Source organism: Hemiscyllium ocellatum, chromosome 8, assembly GCF_020745735.1.
Source record: "Hemiscyllium ocellatum isolate sHemOce1 chromosome 8, sHemOce1.pat.X.cur, whole genome shotgun sequence".
Taxonomy (NCBI): domain Eukaryota; kingdom Metazoa; phylum Chordata; class Chondrichthyes; order Orectolobiformes; family Hemiscylliidae; genus Hemiscyllium; species Hemiscyllium ocellatum.
In genome coordinates this window covers 42,078,115-42,094,896 of record NC_083408.1, presented here as the reverse complement: position 1 = coordinate 42,094,896, position 16,782 = coordinate 42,078,115, and the positions used below count along the sequence as shown (strand labels likewise).

Sequence of the window (16,782 nt, the reverse complement as noted above, 5' to 3'; positions counted from 1 at the left end):
CACTTCACCCCCTTTATCTCCAGCTCCCCCCCTACAACCACCCCCGACTCTTGAAGAAGGGTTACACCCGAAACGTCGATTTCTCCGCTACCTGATGCTGCCTGTCTATTCCGGATTTCAGAACCTACAACTCCTCCTGCCCTGTCACTCTCCTTCCGCCGCTCTTTGAATGCCGCAACTTTATTGATCCTCGCGATGCCGTTGACTCGGGAGCGTGGGCTCATCTCGCGAGAGTTGGTGGGGGGGGGGGGCTGTGAGGTCATTCGGCAGCGACGGTGACCGTCTCGAGCCCAGCTTTGGGGGGGGAGGAGGATGATTTGAATTTGAATTGTACCGGCTTTAACGGCTGCGGGATGTGCGCGGGCTGCGTTCAGAAGGAGTATCCCGAGCGGGTGAGAGCATGGCGCCGGTCACAGCGGGGAGGGTGGGTGGATGAGTGAGGGGAAAGAGATGTTAAAAACCCAGCTCAACAGTTCGGCCCCTCGTCTCCTTCCTGGCTGCGGTTAAGCTCCACCCCATCGCCCTCTCTCTCTCTCTCTCTCTCTGTCCAGCTCTTACCTCCCTTCTTCCCTCACGTCCCCCCCCCAGTTATTTCAAATATGATCAGGATCCCCGCCTGCCCCTCCTTGTTCAGCCACTGAGTCCCAGCCCAATGAGGGATGACTTGAAAATGGCCGCTATCCCCAGCGACTTTTGGGAGCCCGAACCTGCCTCAGTTCAAGGAAAGGCATCCCTGTAGAGAGGCCAATCTCTGATCAGCCCAGGCGCAAATACTGTATTAGGGGAAGGGTGTGTGGAAAGCCAAGCATCCCACTGACTTCTTTCAACAAATGTTACCTACAGTGGGCTGTGGGTTCAGCACTGGGCACTCAGTGGAAGGGAGTCATCCTCTGTCCCAAGTGACTGTTTGAGAGGAAGTATTCTATGGCACTGCCTTGCTTCTGTTGATTAAACAAGGAGATAAACTTCACAGAAATGAACTTGGGACACAATACCTTGAATACAGTTTAAGTTAGGCTTGTTAAACTAACCTTTACTGCAGCATTCAATACACCTCCCTGTCATGTGGTGTCATCCTTGTCTACGTTTATAAGATCACTTTCTTTGATTTGCTTGCTGTTTGTTTTCTGTATTTCTATTATTAAAAAAATGGTAGAGCTGGGTATGTTTAAATGTGTGTGTGAGCTCTGTCAATTACTCTTGGATATTATTCCAATCTTTTCTTTTGAAGTTGGTATCTGTTGGAGGATTATGTAAATTGAAAGGCATGGTTTCTCACATGGGTGAAATGATGTAATGTATATACAAACTGGCACAGTTGGTCAGCAGTTCTTTCTTAAACAGAATTCCAATATTTCCTGCTTTGTGATGGGGATTAACTTGGTGGACACTTGGTTCATTGTCTGAACTCATGCTTCAAGTAATTTTCTCCCAATTTGTTTCTTGCTATACTGAAGTTATTGAATCCTTGTAGCGACTTGATTTTATGGTTTTCAGTTCTCTATTAATGTGAGTCTTCACAGACTATTCAGCAATGTGTGCCATTTATTACCTGATGGTCATACAATGCTACATCGTGGTATGGAAATTTGGGCTAAAATCCCTACCTTTATTCAATGCTGATCTAGCATGTCTGTTGCTATCTTAGTTAGTGTTAAGAAACTGAACAAAGAAGTAATGTTAGTATTAAGACTGTATTTGGCTGTTTTGCTCTTTATTTTGATTGACCCAACCCAAAACAACTCATTTGATTGGCACCACATCAACAAACATGCACTTCCTCCACTACAGGTGCTCAGCAGCAGCCACTATGTATACTATCTGCAACGTGCATTGCAGAAATTCACCAAAGATCCTCATACGTAACCTTCCAAGCCCACGATCGTATCCATGTCGAAGGAGAGAGATATGGGCTAAAAGCAGGCAAATGGGACTAGTTCAGTTTAGGAAACTAGGTCAGCATGGACTAGTTTGTCCAAAGGGTCTTTCTTTTTTGTGCTGTATGACTCTGTGACTCTCTGACAATTGTAGCAGATACTTGGGACCACATCACATTCCCCTTCCAGCCTCTCACCATCCTGACTTGGAAATATATCACCATTCCTTCACTGTCACTGGGTCGAAATTCTGGAATTCCTTCCCAAATGACATTGTGGCTCAATCTACAGCAGATGGACTGCAGCAGTTCAAGAAGGGCAGCTTACCATCACCTTCTTAAGGGCAGATAGGGCTGTGCAATAAAAGCTGACCAGCCAGCAATGCCCATCTTTCCATAAATGAATAAAAAAAACTCCAGGTTATTTTGAATTAAGTATTTTTAAGGGTTATACATTTAGAAAATACTGCCTCTTCACTTTGAATGCACAAGGACTGAAAAACATGCTGGGGACTCTGTAAACCACTTTTTCATCCAAAGGATGTTGGAATCCAATACGATGAAAGTTTCTGAGGGTGGTAAATGAGACACTGCTGAGCAGAGAAGGAATTAATAAACTCACTTTACAAGATTGGAAAGTAGGAAAAGGGATATGTGGTGTAGCATAATGGATTAACTGATCATCTTCTGCACTCTAAAACTTCTATGATATGGTTTTGCCAGTATCCTGTATAACTGAAGCATAACCTTTTTACCTTTATGCTGAATTCCTCTTATAATTAGGTTAACATCTCATTAGTCTCTTCCTCTTGCTGTGTATGCATAACTAACATTTTATCGTTCATATACCAGACCACCTAAATCCCTTTACACATTGGAATTCTACAGCTTCATTCGGAAGCTCACTGAAGATGTTATCTAGTACGGTGACAAAATATCTGAAAATGAACTTGCCAGCTCAGCAAGCAAATCTACATTCACATTCTACATTCATTCTCCCATTAAGTCATATTATTTCCTGTGAAGGTGACCATTTTGATATTACTTTTCATCTGGCATTTCATGCTGTGGTCCATCTTTGTTCACTCACTTGTACTATCCGTATCCATCTGCAACTTGCTATTACTTTTGTACCTACCTTGGTGGTGATTGTGAATTTGACTACCATGCACTTGCTCCTCTGTTCTAAGTAAAAGAAGATTTGACATAGCTTCAAATAGTGATTGGTTATTAGTTTGTGGTACATTTTAAATGTAATAGTGCATTACAAAGTTTCTACTTGTAGGGTGCTCAGAATAGTATATTAGTTGCTGCCTTAGACCTGACTTCATTTTTGGATGTTGGTTGAGGGCAGAAGGCAGTATGGTTGAGATGATCTGTATAATAAATGGTCTTTAGTCTGCAGCAGCATCTGATTGTTTCCTGTGTAAGTTGGTAGGATGCTACTGTCAGTGAAGCCTCACTGACAGTAGTAACAATTTCAACTGAAAGAAAGACCACTGTGTAAATGCAAACTGTGGCATTTCACTTGAGTGATATCATGGAAAGTGATTTTGTTAAAAAAAGATTTGTAGCTCAGGTTGAGGTTCTGGATGTACATTTGCTCGCTGAGCTGAAAGGTTTGTTTTCAGACGTTTCGTTACCATATTAGGTAATATCAGTGAGTCTCCGGCGAAGTGCTGGTGGTATGTCCCACTTTCTGTTTCTGTGCTTAGGTTTCTTTGGGTGGGTGATGTCATTTCCAGTCCTCTTTCTCAGAGGATGGTAGATGGGTCCAAATTGATGTGTTTATTTAGAGCTCCAGTTGGAATGCCATGTTTCAAGAAATTCTCATGCGTGTCTCTGTTTGGCTCGTCCTAGAATGGATGTGTTATCGCAGTTAAAGTGGTGTTCTTTTAACTGTATGTGAGGAATCTAGTGATAATGGGTCATGTCTTTCTGTAGCTAGTTGATGTTCGTGTATCTTGGTGGCTAGTTTTCTGCCTTTGAGTGATGTAGTGTTTATTACAATCCTAGCAAGGTATTTCATAAATGACATTCGTTTTGCTTATTGTTGGTATAGGGTTTTTCTATTAGTTACTGTAGGTAGTGTGTAGGTAGGTTTTTGGGCTACCATGATGCAAAGGGGTCTGAGTAGTCTGGAAGTCATTTCAGAGATATCTTTGATGTAAGGTAAAGTGACTAGGGTTTCTAGATGTGTTGTCTGCTTGTTTGGGCTTGTTACTGAGGAATGGGCAGATCAGCGCTCTCGCCATATCCCTTAGTTCCTTTATTGTTCAAAAGAAAATCTTAGCTTTAAAAACATTTAATGAAGTAGTATCAACTACTTCACTGGGCAAGGAATTCCATAGATTTACAACCCTCTGGGTGAAGAAGTTGCTTCTCAATTTAGTCCAAAATCTGCTCCTTCTAATCTTGAGGCTATGCCCTCTTGTCCTAGTCTCACCTGCCAGTGAAAACATTCTTTTTATTTCCGTCTTATCTATTCCTTTCATAATTTTATGTTTCTATAAGATCCCCTGGTTCATTCTGCTGAATTCCAATGAATATAATCCCAGTCTACTCAGTCTGTCCCCCTCAACTCCAGAATCAACCTAGTGAATCTCCTTCACACCCCCTCCAGAGCCATCCTTTCTCAGGTAAGGAGACCAAACTGCATGCAGTACTCCAGGTGTGGCCTACCCAGAGCTGCAATATAACCTCCCTGCTTTTAAACTCAATCACTTTAGTAATGAGGGGCATGGATAGGATAAGTAGACAAAGTCTCGGGAGAACGTGAAAAATCCACGTAGTCATCCGAGGTTAAAATCAAACTGGGTCCCCTGGTACTGTTAGGCAGCAATGCTAACCATGTTGACTTTTTTTATTGATATGCAGGATAAAAGGATATCCAAGCTCAGTCCATGTCCTGTTGTCACTGCTCTGCTCATTGACCTACATTGCTTCCTAATTTGTTGATTCCTTCATGTAAAAAATTGCTATCCTTATTTTCTTTCTGCACCTACCCTTACCTCTCCCTATCTCTACAGCCTCCTCCACCTGTAAACTGCACCAAGATCTCATAACTCCTCAAATGCACACTCTTAGATTTTCCTTGACCCTCAATTGCTGGGCATGCCTTCACCAACATAGGACCTCTACTCTGAGTCAGTTATTCAACCTGTTCATTGCTCTACCTCTCCCACCTTGCCAGCAATGCCCCTGTTACGTGAATGAATTTTTAAAAATCTTGAGTACCAACGCCCAGACCATAAGGAACAATATGCTCGCTGAAGTTAACCTATGATTTCAAATGTTTTAAAATACCCCTCCTTCTTTTACACTGTATTCTGCTTATAAAACTCAGGATTCCAATAGTATTTTTAACAAGTTTATCCATCTTGACTGTCATGCTAAAATGATTTGCACATGGAAACCTCCAAAATATTATTGTTCCTTTAAAATTCCAACACTTCAATAGATTTTTTTCATGTTCGTGTTAGCCTTTGAGCAAATGGCCTGACAACAGGTTCTCTTTCTTGGCTCTTTCTGTTCCTGAATTATACTTACTGTCTGTTGTGCTGCTTAAATACTTTTAAATCTTTCTTTGGTAAAACTGTGCAACAAATTACCTTCTCTACTCTTGGTTTAAATTCTTTATAGCTGGTTTTGGAATTGGACTGCCAATGGCCTGGAAATGGGCCATCCCTGATTAGGAAATATACATATTACAAAGCTATTCATAAAATTAAGTGGTGCAAGGAATTTTGTGTGTGAATCCACTTTTCTTTCATTCCTATACAGGGGAACACTTGTTTGGAGAATGGATCTTTTCTGTTAAATTATGTGGGTTGTGCCGAGTGCAGTAAAAGAGACTTTGTGCTCATTACTAATCGAACCCAAGATGATGATGATGGCGAAGAAATTGTTACATATGACCGTAAGTTTTTAGCTATGGAATCCTTGTCTTTTATAGAATAAGATGGAAGCATTCAGATGATTGTTTTCTCTATGAGATGACATGAGTTTAGAATATAGTGTCCAGTTGTTTTAGCTGTTCATTGATATATTAATAAAAAGCTGAAAATGTGTTGCTGGAAAAGCACAGTAGGTCAGGCAGCATCCAAGGAACAGGAAATTCGACGTTTCGGGCAAAAGCCCTTCATCAGGAAAGTCAGTCATTCCTGATGAAGGGCTTTTGCCCGAAACGTCGAATTTCCTGTTCCTTGGATGCTGCCTGACCTGTTGTGCTTTTCCAGCAACACATTTTCAGCTCTGATCTCCAGCATCTGCAGACGTCACTTTTTACTCCTATATTAATAAAAAGAGTCAGTAAACGTATCCATCTGGATTAATGCACTGTAACTGTCATAACAGCATATTGTCTTAGCAGAGCTAGAATATTAATGTGGCATGTTGATTGTATTTGTGACAGATTGTTCCTTTAACAAAAGTATTTCAAATCCCTGAAATAGCAGATAGAGGAACTTCAGAAACTTAGTTTGTTTCTCGTCATGTAATTTGAAGCCTTAAATAACTGATCTGCTTTGAATTTGTTCTTGTGCAGATTTTTCCAGTTTTATTGCTTTGCTATTTAGATGCAGAAAGAAGAGCGATTAGATTCACTGACTATGCCAATGTAATAGTGAAATAATCAAATGCCAGGGGCATTATTTATGTATAATCACTTTTGATTGGCACTCAATAAATGTGCAATGATTTTCTAACAGTCATTAACCTTTCAGTGTGTCATCAGCTGCCTTTGGAAAAATTCTGAAATAAACTCCTGCCTATAAAGTTCCCAGCAAGTAGTGTACGATATACGAAGTGATTTCACGGCTCTTGTTTTCTACTGGAGTTTCAAGTGACGCTTATTAGCCACTTATGGTTTACTTTTGAAGCTTTACATCATCGAGACCCCTCAGAGATTGACTATTACTGATATATTGTGCTTCAGTATAACACCACTTCTGAACTAGATCCATTTGCTGCATTTTAACTATAATCTGTGTTGCATTATTTCTTGCAGATGTCTGTCAAAATTGCCACCATATTATAGCACAACATGAGTACACATTCACTGTTGTTGATGATTACCAGGTAAGGTTTATTCAGTGATTTTTTTTACTGTAATTCTCAAAATAAATTTTCCTTTCCATCACCTGCAGTGCTGTTGATTAGTTTCTTAGAGGTGGTGGTTTTGTTTCAGTTACATCACTATATCAGACAAGCTTTTTGAAAAGCTCACAAGGTTAGATAGCCTTGTTTCACTATGATTTTTTTTCCTTCTCAACTGAGCTTCTGTTAAATTTAGATAGCTACTGATGTCTTTTCACATTCGTTGTTATGTTGTGATCTTTTTATATAATTGAACAAAATGAACTGATATGTTAGGCCTGCTTTGTACCTGTGAACATTTCTTCAGTAGGAGCATAATGTAAATTTCAGAGAGTGACGTGGGATTTTTGAGGGTATGAACTTGAGTTTCTTTCATTTTTGAATTTGAAAGGTCAAATTACTCAGTGTTATTTATTGTGAGAGGTGTTGGATACAAAAGTATGAATTTTGTGCTTCAGTCATAGAATGTAAAAGTGAGACCATATCTGGAATATTATGTACAGTATTTGTCTCCTTATTTAAGGGTGGGCATAAATATAGTTGGCAAAAGTGAGGACAGCAGATTAGAGTGGAGCGTATGGTACTGGAAAAGCACAGTTGGTCAGGCAGCATCTGAGGAGCAGGAAAAGCAACGTTTCAGGCAAAAGCCCTTCATCAGGCTTTTGCCTGAAATGTCAATTTTCCTCCTCCTTGGGCGCTGCCTGACCGGTTGTGCTTTTCCAGCGCCATGCTCTTGTATGTTATAGTTGGAGCAGTTCAGAAAAGGTTTACTGGACTATAATCTGAAATGAACAACATGTCTGATGGAAAAAAGGGAGGGTAGCTTTGATTTGTCTGGAATTTAGAAGAACAAGGTATGACTTGGTTAAAACTTATGAAATCCTGAGGGAGCATGACCATGCATGTGGATAGGTTTTCCTTTTCTGAGAGAATCTTGAGCTGAAGAGTCAGTGTTTAAGAATAAAGTGTCATCCATTTAAGAGATGTGAGGAGGATTTTTTTTAAATCTCAGGGTTGAGCATTTTTGGACGTCTTTTCATCAAAAGGGTGCAAAGAGAGTATTTGAATATTTTTGAGGTGGGGATAGACAGATTCTTGAGAAGCTGGAGGTGAACGTTTATTAGAGGACAAGTGGAAAGATGGAGTAGTCAGATCAGCCGTGATCTTATTGAATGTCGGTGTAAGATCAAGGGTCTGAAGGGCTTGTTCTTCCTAATTCATGTATAAGGAAGAGGGCCAAGTTCATCAGGGCACTTGTGCAACTTTTTGAACAATGCATCAGAATTCTTATTCTAGTTACTGCACCTTCAATGGGCTGGAATAGTTTATTTTTATTTTCTTTGGAGGAGATTTTCAAATACTATTTTTATTTGTAGATTTAACAACATGTATCATTTGTGAAGTGCACAGAAGGTAATTCCACACAGAATTTGTTTTTCTTATAGCTTAATGGTACTGAACTATTTGGCCATTCTCTAAGTGGCAAGTGTTTTCTTCAGGTATTGATCTATGTGCTTTAGTTTCTTGTTTTGGTTTCATTAGGAGAGTTTTAGAAGACCTGTTTAAAATTTCCAGTCCAAACTGCATTTCACAGTAACAATGTTTAACATGTAGTCAACAATCATATCCTTCCAATGGTACTGATGCTGGCTATTTCTCCCCTCTTTCTCCAGGAATACACCATGTTGTGTATGTTGTGTGGAAAAGCAGAAGACACGATCAGTATATTGCCGGATGATCCTCGGCAGATGGCCCCTCTTTTCTGAAAGCTCTGTTTCTGCACAATGCACAACAGGCACTTTAGGGAGTGCAGAATGGCAATTCTAGCTGGAGATAAGATTTCTAGTTACCGTGCTAAACTGGGATCAGATTTTAAATAAAAACACAGCGGTTATTTTTTATTCATCACTAAAGGAGGTCCATTAATGTACTACTCTTTCCAGAATGAATATTGATTTGCTTTTATTCTTATGAATGCTGCAATAACCAGCACTGACCTGTAGCTCTACTATTTCAGAATGACTTTTGTAGATTTCAAATGTATAATGTTAGTGATCTTTCAAGTTGAAGCAAATGAGTGTTGTCTGAGAGAAATTATGCTTTGCTTTAAATTTCATTTACAAAGAGTGATGCAAAACAAATCTCTACTCTAATATTTTTTGTTTCTTGTGAAGACTGGACATCTTGTTTTTGGCTCAGTCTCTAACAGGTCTGTAGGACAAAATTTTTCTTTGCTTCTCACAATTGTTCATGCAGCAATTTACAAGGCCACTAAAAATGTTAGACCTCTGCTGTAGCTGATTATGATATAAGAACATAAGAGGTAGGACTAGGAATAAGAAATTCATAATTTCAAGCCTGTTCCACCATTTAATATGATTATGGCTCATCTTATCCTGTTGTCAACTCCACTTTTCTGCCACTCTCCATGACTCTTCAACCATTATTCATTAAAAACTCTCGCCTCCTTAAATTTACTTAATTTCCCGGCATCTGCTGTACTCTGGTGTGATGAATTTCACAGATTCACAACCCTTTGAGGGAAATAACTTCTGAATTGCATCTTTACGTCTCTACTCTTATACTCAATTCCTTTAGCAGTAAATGCTAAAATTCATTTTCCTTCCTATATTACCTACTGTACCTGATTGTTAGTTTTCTATGATTCATGCACAAGGACACTCGGATCCCTCTGCACTAAAGCACTGTGAAGTTTCACTCCATCAAGTTGCCTTTCTATTCTTCTGACCAAAATAGATAACCTCACATTTATTCACATTAAATTTCATCTGCCAGATTTTGGCCTGTTCACCTAACCTATCCATATACATTTCTTATTTAGTCATTGCAACCTAAAAGCCCGCATTAGTGATTGACCAAATCAATTTAGAGCACCTTAAAATTCAGCTATGTTGTTGCGATGTTAACCTTTGCTATAGGTGTTCTGAACTCCAGTTGGTTTAAAGTAAAAAGATATTTCGTCTCTCCATCCTCAGACAGCATGAATTTATTTCAACTTGAAAATTCACTGAAGCTAGATTTAAAGTAAGTCACGAGACAATCTGAAATGGTACCTTACTCCAGGTAAAGGTTGTGTTGGCAAGAATAAATGCCAATTAACTTTCATTTTCTAACAGGGTTCAGATTATTTATGCTCCTAGAAATTTTCAGTATGCTGGAAGTGACAAAAAATGTACTGAAGTGAACTGGAATGTTATTTCCTTTTTTCAGAAGATAGTCCTCTAAATATGTGTAGCTTGTGGAGAAAGTCACCTTGGGGCTGTTTGAATGTTTTCTAAAACCTTTTTGGCTTCATTAAGTATTCAGTCATTCAAAGGCACTAAAAATTTGCATTGAAAAATGCTCCCAAATGTTTAATTTGGATTTTCAAGTGTTTAGAATTTATGATCTTGTTTTCACTTCCTTTCCATTTAATTAGATAATGATATGCAGAAAGGGGGTCTCACTGAAGTGCATCACTGTCATTTTATCTGTTTGTTCTTCTGTTCAATGAATCAAAATTTTATCTTCTGGTGAAAGGCAACTTTACAATCTGAACCATCAAGTATCTCCTATTTTGAAGTTTATATGTTTTCTGGTGACTGTAATATTCATCGAAATAAAGCCATGTTTCCAACCATCTAATGTGGATCACAACATATTTTTCACCTGTATTAACAAATGCACTTGAACAGATCTACAAAACTAGGCTGAATGCCAGTCTTTCTAACTCTATTAGTACATGTCCAAGTGGTTCTACCCAGACTTCCCTTGCTTCCCTGTGCTCCTGACCACCCTGTGTGGTACTGGCATTACCAACACTGCTGTTACTATTGAACTTGCTCTCGTTAACCTCTAGACTGTCAACCTTCTCTTTCGTCTCCCTACTGCTTTGGAGTAACCCCCTCCCCTCCATGGTAGACAAGTTCATAAACTCCCAAATAGCTCTAGCAAATTTCTCCATCAGAATATTGATCCCCTTCAGTTCAGCTGCAACCCATTCCTCTTGTACATATCACCTCTGCCCCAAAGAGATCCCAATGATCCAAGAATCTGAATCCTGCCCCCTGCACAAACTCTGAATCCATGCATTCATCTGTCAGATCCTCCTCTTCCTTCTCTTGTTAACCCGTGCCACGGTAAGTAAATACTACTGTTGAGGTCCTGCATTTTAATCTTCTGCCTAACTCCTTAAAAGCACTCTTTCGGACCTTATCCCTTTTCCTCCTTTTGTCTTTGGTACCAATCTGTCCAAAGAACTCTGGCTGCTCAACCTCCCCCTTAAGAATTTCATGCAACCAATCAGAGATGTCCTTGACCCTCGCACTCAGGAGGGTTACCAAGTGGACACATTGCCTTCCAGTTTTTAGCTTTAAATACTATACATTGATATATACCATAAAACTTGCCAGTAGCTGCTATATTAAGTTCCTGATTAAAAGCTAGTGCATTACCACCTCCTGTCAGAATTGATTTTCCACAAATTCACCAACACACTAAAACACTAGCTAATGAACTTGAAGGAGTTGAAAATTGTGGTGCTGAAGAAGGGCTTATGCCCGAAATGTTGATTCTCCTGCTCCTTGGATGCTGCCTGGCCTGCTGCGCTTTTCCAGCACCACACTTTTCAACTTTGGTCTCCAGCATCTGCAGTCCTCACTTTCTCCTAAATGAACTTGAAGGACCCTATACAGACATCAAGCAAGACAAATGTAACTTACAAAATACCATGCAAGAACTGTAACAAACACTACATTGGACAAACTAGCCACTAGGATACGTGAACATCAACTAGCCACAAAAAGACATGACCTACTCTCACTAGTATCTTTAAATACAGATGACAAAGGCCACTACTTTGACTGGGACAACACATCCATCCTAGGACAAGCCAAACACAGACACGTGAGAATTGCTAGGAACATCGCATTCCAACTGGAACGCTATCAACAAACACAGTGCCTTGGATCCCATTTACCACCCCCCTGAGAAAAATAACAGAAAATGATAAAATCAACCCAAGGAAATCTAAACACATCAATAAAAAGCTGGCCATACCACCAGTGCTTCATCCGAAGGCTCAGTGATGATGTTACCTCGTAGGGTGACGAAACATCTGAAACCAAATCTTCCAGCTCAGTGAGCGAACCTAAATCCAGAACCTCAACTGGAGTTACAGTCAAAACTCACTAGAATTGATCTTATGTATTGCTTGAGACTGGAATTCAAAACTCTTTAAATTTGAAGTTATTGGTTGCTTAGCTGGTTGATATTCTTGCAAACATTTTGTCTCCCTCCTGTGTGACATCATCTGTACTTTGTAGCCTCTGGATAAAAGGCTGTCATTGTGATCTGCCCCGAATTTATATGGTTCTGTCCATTGTAGTGGGTGGTTTTACTTTCGGTTTTGTACATTAGTGGTCTGTAAATGGGGTATTTGTTTATGGAACCAGATGATGAATACCAGGCCTCCAGCAATTCCCAAGTTGGTTTTGTTTAGCCTGTCCCAGTATTGTAGCATTGTCCCAGTTGAATTGGTGTCCTTTATGTCGGTGGTATTGATAGGAGGGAGGTCTGGTCATGTAGTTTTGGTGCAAGCTGATGCTCATGTATTTTGGTAGCGAGTTTCCTGCCCGTTTGTCCTATGTAATGTTTCTTGCATTTGCTGCATGGTATTTTGTATATCACATTATTCAAATTGACACTCGTATTCTGGTCGCAAGTTTCCTGCCATTTTGTCCTATGTAATGTTTCTTGCAATTGCTGCATGGTATTTTACATTGTACATTCTGCAAGCTCATGCTCATATATTCTGATGGAGAGTTTCCTGCTTGTTTGTCCTTTGAAATGCAAACTGATCAACAACTTCAACTACAAACCGAGCTACTGATCTTTACTAAAATGTCTCCAGGATTGCAGAAGCGATTTTACTAATGGAAACTCACTGCTTTTACAACTGCAACATGTAAGAATAACTTTTGTGAGGAAAAAAGTTTTGAAATACCTTTTGTGCATTGGTGTGGTTGCTAGAGATAGGAAATGGTAAGCAGCTACTTATGTTGCTTAGTGGTTTTCAAGGGTCAAGGTGGAATAGATCTGCCATAAATCTAACTTGGGAATGCTAGTAAAGCACATTAATAAAGGGTGACAAAATTGGCAAAATGTTTGATCATTTAGGACTGAAGCCAAAGAATGCCAGTAAAGCAATAAAAATGAGAGTTATTATAAGATCAATAAGAACTTTGCACTCTGCATACAAATGCAGCTGATCTAAGCAATATGTTTGGCCGATTTTTTTCCCCTACAAATATTTCTAAAGAGTATTGGTTTGAATTTTTGTTTTGATGTGTGCTGTTCTTAATCTGCACACTCAAAATCAAGAAAGTTAGACACAACTGCAAAACAGATACATTGGTTTTGTGAACTGTCAGTTCTAACTTCAAACTTACATCATCTTTATGTTTAACCTATGTAATGATTTTGTGTCTTGGTTGCAGATATATAGCTATTTTCTTAAGTATTGGGAGTTTATGTATTTCTACATAAGGTTTGGAAAGTTTGCCTAGCGAGAGAAAAATATTGAAAATATTTGAGTCTTCCTGAATAAAATGGTGTGTGGTCCTGCTAAATATTCTTTTAGCACATAGCTGTGAGACTTGGATACTTTCAGAGATTTTTTTTAAAATACATGATCATAAACAAGCAGAGGTGCTTTCGTTAAAGCTATTTTTGAATCTTTGAACTGAGTTTCAAATGATGACAGCTTTACTTTGGGTTGATTGGCAAAATAATCCCTGATTTTTCAATCTGTACACATTACTAAGCCCCTTGTCCATGGTAACATTCTAATAAATATCTTCAACGCTTCTTCTAAGACCTTGACACCTTGACTAAAGTGTGTTTTCACAATATTGCAGCTTCAGCCTACAATTTATCCTAATTCCCTTCTTTTAGCAGTCTTTATTTTTCTTGGTAAAGCCAAGGACCCTTTTTTGTTTTCTTCATAGTCTTTTGAATTTGTACATTGTTCAATGATTTGTATACTGAAAATGTGTTGCTGGAAAAGCGCAGCAGGTCAGGCAGCATCCAAGGAGCAGGAGAGTCGACGTATCAGGCATGAGCCCTTTTTCAGCTCTGATTTCCAGCATCTGCAGTCCTCACTTTCTCCTAGAAGATTTTAACCTACTGCGAATCCTCTTGCAAGAATGCCTTCCTTGAAGAAGCTCTCTTCCTCCCTCTACAAGGATTTCAGTGAGTCCCCCTCTCACTGCACACCCCAGGTCATCTCCTCTGCCCAGAAGCTCCAGCTCCTTGGATGCTGCCTGACCTGCTGCGCTTTTCCAGCAACACATTTTCAGCTCTGATCTCCAGCATCTGCAGTCCTCACTTTCTCCAATGATTTGTATACCCCAGGTTCCTGCACCATAATTGTTATTTATTGCCTTTTGTCATACTTCCCACCAAAATGTGCCATCTTGCACTTCTCTGCATTAAATTAATCTGAAGCAGGTCTTCACAATTCACCAATCCATGTTTTGTCAAAGTTTGTTTCTGTCCTCCCTTCCTGCCTTCCTAACTGCTAGTTTGAAGAGTCCAATATAAATAGAAATGGGATAGTATTAACTTAGGTTCATATAGAGCGCTGGAGTCATACAGCACAGAAACTGACCGTTTTTTCCAACTGGTTCACGCCGACCATGTTCCTAAACTAACCAACTTGCATTTGGCCCATATCCCTCCAAATCCTTCCTATTCATTTACTTATCAAAATGTCTTTTAAATGTTGTAACTGTACCGGGACCTACTAGTTCCTCTTGGCAGTTCATTCCACACACGTACCACACTCTGTTTAAGAAAAAAAGTTGTCCCTCATGCCCTTCTTAAAACTTTCACCTCTCACCTGTACAATATGTCCCCTAGTTTTGAACTCCCCACCACAGGGAAAAGACCCTTGCTATTCACCTTAATCTATGCCCCTCATGATTTTATAAAATTCTATAAGGTCATGCCTCAACCTCCTACTCTCCAGTGAAAAAAGTCCCAACCTATTTTAATTGCTCAGCCCCTCCAACCTGACAACATCCTGGTAAATCTTTTCTGAACTCTCTTCGATTTAATAATAACTTTCCTATAGTAGGGCAACCAGAACTGCCCATAGTGCTCCAGAAGAGACCACGTCAATGTACAACCGCAACATGACATCCCAACTCCTATATTCTAAGGTCTGAGCAATGGGGGTAAGAGTGCTAAATGCCTTCACAACCAACTTATCTACCTGTGACACAAATTTCAAAGAAATATGTACCTGAACCCCTCGGTCTCTCTGTTCTATGACACTATCCAGGGTCCTACCATTAGCTGAATAATTCCTGTCCTTGTTTGTTTTACCAAAGCACATTACTAGTTGATCAATCTCAGTCAAATCTCTCTCTCGAATTGCTGTGGGAATTGTTACACTATTCAGTCAATAGAACTGTTTTCAGGGTGGGAGGAGCACAGTAAAGATATATTGATATATTGCAATTTCTGTCTGACACCAACGTTAAATTAGCAGTGTAAACGCAGAATCAAGTGTAAACTGATCCAGAGCAAAGCAATATTTTGAGTTCATGTAAATTTTGTTTTGAAAGTTTTGAAATTGTGCTCTATCTGCCCAATCCAGCTCATCAAGCACATCATACAGATCCCCAGGAAACGCAAATTTCCATTCAAGCTTGGAAAACAACAGTCGCCGTTACTGTCTGCTTTCTGTCCCTCAGTAAATTTTGTATCCACTAACCACTATCCGTTTGATTCTGGTAATTTTACTTCCCTGCCTGAGTTTATATTAATAGTTGTAGTGCCTAAACAAGTCATTCTGCTCAACTGGTAAAATGCTGGTGGTTTTGTTCCATATAAGCCACCTTTAATCTCTACCTACTTCTTTCAGCACAGTCTTTCCACCCTCATGCTAATCTAGCTTCTCCTTAAATGCATGTAGCACTTTGGGAAGCATCTTTTCAAAATCCATGAACATAGCAAATACATTGTCCTACCTTTGTCAAAGAATGCATTGAGGTTGTTCAAATAGAATTTGTTTTTGCCAAGTCTGCATTAATTCTCCTTTATTAATCTGCTGCTTAGTTTATTACCATGTCTCATACTGACCCTCTGTAGGAAAATATATGTTCATACATAGGGACCTGTTCTCTGCAAACAAAAGGATTATGTTTAAGCCTTTTACCTGGTCGCTTGGAGAGCCTATAGTTCCTTCCTTTCTACAGTACAATGCCTCAGACAATGGCAGTCAACTTGCTGACCCATTTGTCCTGTAGTATAGATGTGCCAGTTTGATATTCTTGATTGACTTGAGCGCCAGACAACGTTTTGGCAACATGTCTCTCTTCAAAATACTCTGATTATTTGTTTACTTGCTTAACTATTAGTAAATTGATTTTATGACTTGGCAACTGTAATTAATTTATTTTTAACTCTATCTTAATCAAGTTATCCTTTTCTTTGAGGACATGCTAATCTTTCCCAGATTTACTGTGATGTGATATACCTTATGCTGGAGAGAGGACACATGCAACCGTACAAATTAGGAACAGAAGTAGACTATTTGAACCTTTAAGCCTGTCCCTTTCACTTAATAAGACCATGGCTGATCTGTTTGTTTTGATTTCCACATTTCCATCTACCACCCTTGCCTGATAAAAAATCTATCTCCACTTTAAAATAAAATTCAATGATCACTGCCCAATGCAATGTCCAATGTCTTCCAGCTCTTGGAGGAAAAAAAACACTCTGAAAAGTGACCCATAATTTTT

At 39.4% G+C, this 16,782-nt stretch overlaps 1 protein-coding gene across 1 annotated transcript; it reads left to right on the top strand.

Moving 5' to 3' along the window:
* The first annotated feature begins 252 nt into the window (after positions 1-252).
* churc1 (churchill domain containing 1) lies at positions 253-10,613 on the top strand. Its single transcript, XM_060828355.1, has 4 exons — positions 253-392; positions 5,660-5,795; positions 6,885-6,955; positions 8,647-10,613. Exons 1-4 carry the CDS (start codon positions 354-356, stop codon positions 8,737-8,739), a joined length of 339 nt encoding a protein of 112 aa, XP_060684338.1. The 5' UTR covers positions 253-353; the 3' UTR covers positions 8,740-10,613.
* The last annotated feature ends 6,169 nt before the right edge of the window (positions 10,614-16,782 follow it).

What these genes read in the sequence shown, in the direction of transcription:
- churc1 (XM_060828355.1), top strand. Translation starts at nt 354, where the DNA reads ATGTGCGCGGGCTGCGTTCAGAAGGAGTATCCCGAGCGG. An exon ending in AGAAATTGTTACATATGACC is followed by an intron (nt 5,796 to 6,884) that starts GTAAGTTTTTAG and finishes TATTTCTTGCAG; the next exon opens with ATGTCTGTCAAAATTGCCAC. An exon ending in CTGTTGTTGATGATTACCAG is followed by an intron (nt 6,956 to 8,646) that starts GTAAGGTTTATT and finishes CTCTTTCTCCAG; the next exon opens with GAATACACCATGTTGTGTAT.